The sequence below is a fragment of the Plasmodium cynomolgi genome, chromosome 7, assembly GCF_000321355.1.
Source record: "Plasmodium cynomolgi strain B DNA, chromosome 7, whole genome shotgun sequence".
NCBI lineage: Eukaryota > Apicomplexa > Aconoidasida > Haemosporida > Plasmodiidae > Plasmodium > Plasmodium cynomolgi.
Genome location: NC_020400.1, coordinates 427,008 through 436,073, shown reverse-complemented (window position 1 = coordinate 436,073; position 9,066 = coordinate 427,008). Strand labels below are relative to the sequence as shown.

General features: G+C 43.5%; 2 protein-coding genes across 2 annotated transcripts; one reads left to right on the top strand and one right to left on the bottom strand.

Moving 5' to 3' along the window:
• Positions 1 to 90: 90 nt before the first annotated feature.
• On the bottom strand, positions 91 to 1,934 carry PCYB_071840 (prenylated protein; the record flags this gene model as incomplete). Its single annotated transcript, XM_004221581.1, has 7 exons — positions 91 to 158; positions 361 to 445; positions 694 to 750; positions 911 to 1,040; positions 1,266 to 1,378; positions 1,515 to 1,584; positions 1,858 to 1,934. The coding sequence occupies 7 exons, from the start codon at positions 1,932 to 1,934 to the stop codon at positions 91 to 93; spliced, it is 600 nt and encodes a 199-aa protein (XP_004221629.1).
• A 1,683-nt stretch (positions 1,935 to 3,617) lies between these two features.
• On the top strand, positions 3,618 to 8,833 carry PCYB_071830 (hypothetical protein; the record flags this gene model as incomplete). The annotated part of the gene is made up of 5 exons (XM_004221580.1): positions 3,618 to 4,674; positions 4,984 to 6,205; positions 6,695 to 7,064; positions 7,159 to 7,970; positions 8,065 to 8,833. 3 exons carry the CDS (start codon positions 3,618 to 3,620, stop codon positions 7,062 to 7,064), a joined length of 2,649 nt encoding a protein of 882 aa, XP_004221628.1. The 3' UTR covers positions 7,159 to 7,970; positions 8,065 to 8,833.
• Positions 8,834 to 9,066: the final 233 nt, after the last annotated feature.

Genomic DNA, 9,066 nt, shown 5'->3' with positions numbered 1-9,066 from the left:
AAAAATCGCGGAACAGAAATGGCAAAAATGACAAAAAAAAAAAAAAACGACGGAAAAATGCTCGTAATTGAAAAAGAAATGAATCAAAAATCACATAATCCTGCAACACTGTTTCCTTTTAAGTTTCTTGCTTTGCTTAAATAACTGCTTAGTCGTAGCTGAGCAAAAAAAAAAAAAAAAAAAAAAAAAAAAAATCCGTGTGCGTGGATCGGAGAAATGAAGCGGTTAAAGTTAAAGAACTAGCTGCATGGGAGGAGTGTGCAAGGAGAAAATGTGAAGATGATCATGGCCTGAAAGACATATAAGCCCCCTTCTCCACCCCTTTTTCCAAAGGGGAGAATAACGATGTGGTGAATTTACTCGAAAGATCCTTGCTCTTGTCGACAAGGACATCCAAATTTTCCCTGTTCCTGATGAGTGCGTCCATAGTTATTCTCACTTTTTCCTGCGCAACAGAGGAGGGGGAAGAGGCGGGAAAAAAAAAAAAATTAATGTACACTGTGTTGTGTGCATTCTTCATGGCGTCTCAACATCAAAAAGGCAAGACTTAGTCGAGATGTTTGGCTCCTCTTCCCCATCCAGTTTGCACATATAATATAAAACGAAAAGGGGAATGCATATATATGCCTGTTAGGCCATTCGAGAAGGGGCCCAAACAGATAGGCACCCCCAATGCATCTCTTTCACGTTTACAATGTTGTCGCTGATTTTCATGTTGGTCTGGGCTATGGCATCACATGTCAGTGGGTCCTGAGAAGGAAGGAAAATCACCGTCTACTGTTGATTCCTATTCATGCACACAGGTCATACGTCTCCATGGAAAACTAATTAACAGTGCACATATTTTGGGAGAGAACTACTTCCATTTTTTTTTTTTTTTTTTTTTGGAAGCCTTCTCAATATGACTCACCTTATACTTGGACAAATATGAATTCAAATTAAAAACAATTTTGTTGTCCTGCTTTACCTCCGACCACACATCTTTCGGAATGGTGCGAATAAAATCCATGTAAATTTCGTTAATCATGTAAAAGGCCACTCTGTGTGAAAAAAAAAAAAAAAAAAAAGGGGGGGGATGGAGCAACTCCTTTTTTTTTTTTGCATAAACGGCGAAGATGGGGGGAGCGTATTTTTTGGCATAGACCACAAAAAAAAAAAAAAAAAAAAGGGGAAAAGGCATTTCCCTTCTGTTATCCACCCCTTAACGAACTGCGACGCACAAAATGGAGGGAAAAAAAAAAAAAAAAAAAAAAAAAAAAAATAACCTCTCGGGGTAATCATCCGTGGCTATTACAACCGGGCAAATATTATCCGAAAATTTGATTGCAAAGACTGTGTTACTTTCATGTGTGATGATTTCCTTCGTGTTGTATTCGATCTGCGCGGAAGGGGGTAGTGGCAAAAGGGTGATCGGAGAAAAGGGCACACATGGTTGTGCGTTTTATAATGCAATGCAGTAGGCGGTACGCGGACATCCCAGCAGCTGGGAAGGCAATATCGCCGTCTTTGCCAACCCTTGACGGAATCGTCCTCGCTACAAAAAACGCGGCTTCTTTGAAGGCCTTCTTTTTGATAAAAGAATATCTGCATAATGCGAAGTCGAGGGGGAGGGGGGGAAAAAAAATAATAAAGGGGATCACGTGCAGAGACGAAGGTAGCGAAGTGGGGAGGGATACCCAACTACTCATATATGCCCCCCAGCGGAAATGCGGGCTTCCATGAGATGCCCAATTGAGGAGCTACTTCACGTGCGCGAAAGTATGCCTATGTAACGAGCGTCATTTTAAATGGGGCCGTTTAAAGCGCTAAGTTTAAATTGCGCCCTTTAAAGGGGCTCGCTTTCCCTCTCTTCCTAACGCATTCAAATCGGTGGCGGAACAAAGGAAAATGATATCATCTACATGTCTCGTTAAAATAATGGCTAGTAAATTCATCTTTATTTGGCAAGAATGAAAAAGGCAGGTTTAAGAAGGGGGCGACAGGGGGGGCATTATATCAGTTTCGAATTTCGCTTGTTCTTGTGCGCATAAGCGTATGTACACACACGTACATACATATATATATAATGTACATGTGTGTGGCACGACTAGCACATGGCGAAAGCGAGGAGAGCTCTTTCATGTGAAGAATTTGACCAGAATTAATCAACCAAATTTGCGTGTGTACACTCGTTGCCAATTCGGAGGTTAAACATACAGTTTGTCACGGACGATGTGCAATCAAATGTGCGGAGACATGTAGGGGGAAGAGCTCGTCGCGCAGAATAATTTCCACAGATCGGGGAATCGAAATATAGGTAAAAATATCAAATGATGATGTTATCCTTAAAAAGAGTTATCCCCCGAAGTGGCCGGTTAAAGCGAGGGTAACGAAGCGAAACGATGCAATTTTTTTTTTTTTAAACATTTCTAAACGGAAAAAATAAAAACAAAATTAAAAGAATAAAAAGATAAAAGGATAAAAGAATAAAAGGATAAAAGGATAAAAAAATAAAAGAATAAAAAACGAAATTCACTTTTGCGTATTTTCCCCAAAAAGAGATAGTTAAAAAAAATGCGGACATTTAAAAAAATGAATCAACATGAGAATATAATATAATATAATATATCTCCAGAACGGGTAACCATGTATACATTGTGATGGCATAAATGCCGGAAAATAAACGCCCCTTTCCCCCCCTTGAAAATTTAACCAACAGGGAGAAAGCACAATGTACTTCTCTATTCGCACAAAATGACGCGAATTTTTTGCCTCACATTTTAGCAAATTTATTTTACCAACAAATGAGAAACGGCGCGCGCATTTCATTGTTCTGTAACAATGAAACTTCTTTCCGCAGCATTGAATTTTTATTTTTTATTTTTTATTTTTGTGTCTCTTTAGTTGACTATTAAATTGGCGCCGGGGGCATTACATATAAATATATCACGTACGTATTATGTACATATCGTTTTTCCCGTTTTTTCCCTGTTTTTTTTACATAAAAAAAAACAACTTCGCGTGCTGCCGGATGAGTTGCATTTACTGCCATATGTATTAAATACATATGGAGGCAACCAGCTTGGCAAATGCCCCGCGCAGCGTTGGAGCAGTTTTTTGTTTTTTTTCCTGAGCGAGGAAAAGAAAGCGTTTTGAAATGCTGGGAATGTCACTTGGGGGTGAAGCCATGATTCGGCTTTGGCGTCCCTTTTTGCAGCCCTGTATACTAGTGAGCCATCCTGTACATTGACGAAGCGGTTTGTATATTATCGCAACCGTTGCTCGCAACAGATCCCAAGCTGTGGGGGAGCCACGCCCGCATGAGACCGAAGAATTTCCCCTTTTGGCGCTCCGAACGGGGCCGGACACAACTCTGACAACTTCGTTTTTTGCGCACTTGATTGGCGCCATTGCGAGCGCATGGCTTGACAGAACGAGGGAAGTTCTCGCGTCTTCGGTGTCTCCCGTTTGATCCCTGTTGTCACTCCGGGGTCCATTCTGTCACTCTGGGGTCCATTTTGTCACTTAGGGGTCCATTTTGTCACTCGAGGATCTGCTTTGTTGCACGGACGTTGTTTTTTCCGTTTGAGACATCCCTTTTCACGCTGCTCGGCGCGCACGCAAAATGCCCCTGCAAAATGGACGTCGAGTATGGAGGTTCGAGGAGCTTCAGCAGATACATGTGGCGAAAGGAGGAAAAAATACCGCTCAGTTACAACAAAAAATATAGCGCAGAGATAGAGCAAGCGGAGGGAAAGGATAAGAAGAAGGATAACCGCGAAGACTCGAGGAGCAATCGCCCGCTGTTCACCAACTGCAATTTTTACATTGACGATTTTGTAAGTCTCTTTTCGCTTTACAACTCGTGTGATAAGGGTCATAACGAGGATGAAGAGGGAGAGGGCGATAGAGCTGGTGATGGCGATGGCGAGGGCGAGGGCGATAGAGATGACGATAGAGATGACGAGGGGGAGAGCCCTTCCCAAAGGACAACTCTGCACAGGGGCGAGGAACACAAAGTGGGCCTCCACAACGAATGGAATCATTTCACCAACCATGCGGAGGACAAGACAGTAGACAGGTACTACAACAACCTCAACAGTCAGGCGAAATGTAGTACGCCCTATAACAACTGCGGCTTGGGTGCTGAGAATAATTATGTTAATTTTTTGGGTAGTGACTTTGAAAGGGCAGAGTTGACAAGGCTACACGATCGCCCCATTCAAGAAGCAGACATCAGTTTAGACAGGACCCCAGCAAAAAGCACCCACTACGATTTGGCAGAAATTTTGGAAGATAAAGATACCAATAGGGAAATGAACCAGTTTGATATCTTCATGAGGAGCTACAAAAAAAGCTACGAAAAGGGCTACGGAAAAGGCTACGAAAAGAGCTACGAAAAGAGCTACGAAAGAGCGTCCACGAGGAAGCGAAATGTACATGCTTCCTACATCAACAAGAAAGAGCAGATAGAAATAATGATTGTACAAAATGGGGGGGTTATACATAATGCCTTAACAAGCAAGGTGACTCACATAATTAGCAACAATATGGCATTAGGGTCAAAAAAATACATGGATTATAAAAAGGCAGTTAAAAAGTCGAAAGTTTTTATAGTGGTAGATAAGTACATTTTCGATTGCGTCAAATTTCAGTGCAGATTTCCAGAGCAGTCCTACTTACCTTCATTGCTACGTTATAACAGTCGACAAATAACTGAGTTTTTTCCCTTCAAGGGGAGGAGGAAGCGCACGAGTGGGCAGGTGCATACGGCGGGCGAGGTGCATACAGCAGGGGAGGTGCATACGGCGGGCGAGGTGCACACAGCAGGGGAGGTGCATACGACGGGCGAGGTGCATACAGCAGGGGAGGTGCCTTCCTTAGGTGCTTCCAATATGCGTGCACATAACTGTATCCCCGTTTCGGCTCATCGCGAGGAGGGAGGCGACTCTATTGTGAGAGATTCTCCGGAGAAGGGTCTAATGGGTGGTAACTCCTTTTCAGGGAAGAAAACCCTAACGGACCGCATAACGCCCAGCGACAAACATCTGCTAATGTTGAATATGAACATGAGCTACGCAAATGTAAAGAAGTACATTGTGTATAACTCGTATGAGTATTTCAAAAGGCTGCGCATAATTTACCTGAACAAGGAGTTAAAGGAAAATGCCTTCCCCAATGTGGGTCCCAATCTTTACATTAATAGGGACACGTTTGAAGACTTTTCGAGGAAGCATAGAATATTGAGTCATCTGAGTGAGCAGGAAATTAATTGGATTAAAAAAAAGAGCGAGTTGAATATAAATGTAAAGAACGTATGGGAAAATGACATTATTCATTTTTTCTTCGATATTGTGTTGAAGACGAAGGGTCACCACGAAGTGGGAGCTCCCGTGGGGGGGAGAGCAGCTGGGGAGGAGCAAGCCGAGCGATTCGCCCGCAAGAGTGAGGATGTTAGCAGTGTAGGAGGTAGCGGAGGAGGTAGCGGAGGAGGAAGAGAAGGAAGAAGCGAAGGAGGTAGCGGAGGAAGTAGCGAAGGAAGAAGCGAAGGAAGAAACGGAAATAACCACCTCGTCGGCGGGGAATACGTCTCGGAAAAACTAATCGAAAGCGTGAGCGACTACCTACACAACTCCCGGCTGTACATTCTAGGGAACTGGAACTACATAAGTAGTGAGTTTTTTAAATTTGAAGACATAAACGAAAAGGACAAGCGGAAGTGCGTCTACCTCTACATTGACTTCGACAACTACTTCCTAAATGCAAGTCTTAAGAGCGCATGTGAACAGTATGGGAGGAACAAAAAAAAAATAGATAACCACGAAATATTATGTGTGTGTCATAGCTTGAAGAAGGAGGAGAGTTATGGCATTATAAGTGCTACCAACTATTGGGGGAAGAAAAACAAAATCCTCAAGGGGATGGTAAAAGGGGAAGTCACTAAAATGCATAAAGGAAACATCCGTTTTGTGAAGTATGATTTTTCTAACATCCTAAGGTGTAGTTATTTGTTTCTACTCGTCCTCATTAACTACTCAAAAAATGTGAGGGTATTATCAGTCGATGAGTCCATTCTCCAATTATTTTACGAATCTGAGGAGGAGATTTTCTTAACGGCTAAACAGATAGCGGAAGATATTTACAGCTTGACCAACCTTAGTGTGTCCATAGGAATTTCTTCTAACTTGTCCATGTCTAGGAAAGCTCTAAAATTTTGCAAAAAACGGTTTTTATTTTTTGATTATTATCATCATTTTTGTATATTTATCATGGGGAAGTATTTCCTCGGGGGGGGCACAAAGGGGGAGAGAAACCGTGAGGGGCACGTCCACAGTGTCACTTCGCAATGTGATTTACAACGCAATTCAGCAAGTAATTCGCCACGTAATTCACCAAGTAATTCAGCAAGCAATCCACCACATAATCCACCACGTAATCCACCACGTAATTTTTTTGAGGAACGCGCGCTCGAGGAATGTGAGCTGCATTCTGTTAGGGGTGATCAGACGGGGGGAGGGGCACGTACCGAGCAGGGGGACCATCTAGTGAGGGAAGAGAATTACGCCGCTGAGGGGCACGGACCCCAGAATGTCCCATTCAACTGCGAAGAGTTGGAAAATCTGTTCGATGAGTATGTCGCCTCGGCTGTCGAGGCAGGCAACCAGGTCAATGCCACTTCTTACCGCGCCACATCTGACTGTACCACTTCTTACAGCACCACATCTGACTGTACCACTTCTTACCCCACCACTTGCAACCTCTCCGATTTGTACTTCCTCAACGCCATGAAGGAGAAAAGGGACCCACAGGTAGACTCCATTTTTAACAAGTTCGTCCAAGCCAACCGAGCTAACTTGGAACACATAACGAACACCTTCTTCGACCGAGTCATCCATCCCATAAGTAGATTCTTCTTTTTCTACAAAAAAAATCAGCACTACTTAGACGTATTAAGACAGATAAATTATTTAAATGGTCAGTTTATTCATTTCAACGTTTATCATTTGCCTGTGGATGAGAGAGCGCCTGCCTTACCATGTGATGATCTGTCGGAAGCCATTTTGATAAGATTAAAAAAAAGATAGCGACCGAATTGAAGGTAAGAAGAGCATAAATATAAGTGTGAATTATGGAGTACGCTTCCAAAACATTAACGATTTTTATTTTCTCATTTATTTTATGACGAAGCAGTTGTATATCCGATTAAGAATTAAAAAGCTCAAAGCCAAGTGTCTACATGTGCATTTTTTTCTCAAGGAGGAAAACGAAAATGTGAATCCGGTGAAATACTTGGGGAGGGGAAAGGTCGTCAGGGTGAGCAGTAGAATTAAGCTCACCCATTACACGGACAATTTTTTTGTATATTTTTTCAAAGTTATTTACTCTTTCGATGCCCTGGCTAGCAGCTTGAGCGACCTCAGAGGCGTTCAAATGGTGTGCTCCGACGTCGTGAGCGCCGACACGCTCCACGCCCTTGGCAAGAGAAGCATTCTGTTCTACTTCCCCGTGGGGGGGAGGGAAAACATGAAGTCAGTGCAAGGGGCCAAGCTGGGTGCAGTGCAAGGGGCCAAGCTGGGTGCAGTGCAAGAGGCCAAGCTGGGTGCAGTGCAAGAGGTCAAGCTGGGTGCAGTGCAAGAGGTCAAGCTGGGTGCAGTGCAAGAGGTCAAGTTGGGTGCAGTGCAAGAGGTCAAGCTGGGTGCAGTGCAAGAGGTCAAGCTGGAACCAGCTGAAGGGGCCAAAGCCATCGCACCCAACATGGGAGACGCGCAAGTCCATCCCGCCTGGGGGAAGAACGCCAAAGACGCCGAGAAAAGGGCGACGCATGTGCCGCGCCATCATCGCTGTGGCCGTGGTGGGAACGCCAAGCCCAGGAAATCCCTCCCCCTGATCGATGACAAACGCGCGAAAAGCATCCTTTGCTACTTTTTCAACACGAAAAATGAAACGGAGGCTGAGAAAAAGGTCGACATATCGAGCGATAAATGTGTCCCGTTTTCATTTAAAAGTGGAGCAAAAAAAAAAAAAAAAAAAGAATAAGAATAATGGCAGTGTGAGAAGGACGACGACTCCTTTACCACCCAGCAGCTGCAACATGCTCAAGAAAATAAAAATCACAAGAAATTATAAAATTTTAGACTTTTTCCCGAGCATTTTGGTGAAGCGAAAAAGACAAAGCAATACCACCACTGGGCATAATGATCATGTGAATAAATGGATAGGCGGAAATGCGCTAATGACGGACAAAAACATATTCGATAGCATAATGAACAAAAGGGTGAAGAAGGAGGCTCATATTAAGGAGGAATTCAATTGCTGTTACGTTAGTTATAGGAACATCCTTGAGAATGTGATGGAAAAACAGAAAGGCATAACCACCATGCGTGACAGTCAGCATGTGTGTGCAAACGAATCCGTGAATGATACCATTTTTTGCCACTCCAACATCATTCCCTCTCTCTATTCAATGAATCGAGAAAGCGAAAAAGGCATCCTTTACACCTATACCAAGAAAATAATTTCTTCCTACATTTCCCATTTTAACAAATTATTTCACAATCACGACTGCCGAAATGATGCAACCGATAGGTATTACCTCCTGAAATTCGTTGCTGCCGTTGTGGACAGCTTATGTGAGGAGTTGCACCGCAGGAGGCTTCTCGACGTGCTTCACAAATTTTTGAAAAATTTTAAGCACGTTTGGTGCTTCAGCTGTGGCGAAGAGGAAAAGGAGAAGGGGGGCGATAAGGGTGAAAAGGGCGAGAAGGGCGATAAGGGTGAGAAGGGCGAGCAGGGTGAGAAGAGCTCCTTCCCACCGCTATTTCACCGAACGATGGTGAAGTACGGCGTGTGTTAATTCGATGCGTGCAGGGGCGCACCCCCGCAGCTGCATCAGTGTGAACAGTGTGATCTTGCGAACAGTATGTTTTTCAGTTTGGTGGGGGAAAAACCTCCAATTTTTTAGTACCCCCAGCGTGTGCGCATGGGTATAGTGTATGGTGCACGGGTTATATTCCTGCACGCTATTTTTCATTTGCCAAAAGGAGTCCCTTTTTTTTTTTTCTCTTTTTTTTTCCAACTGAAACATTG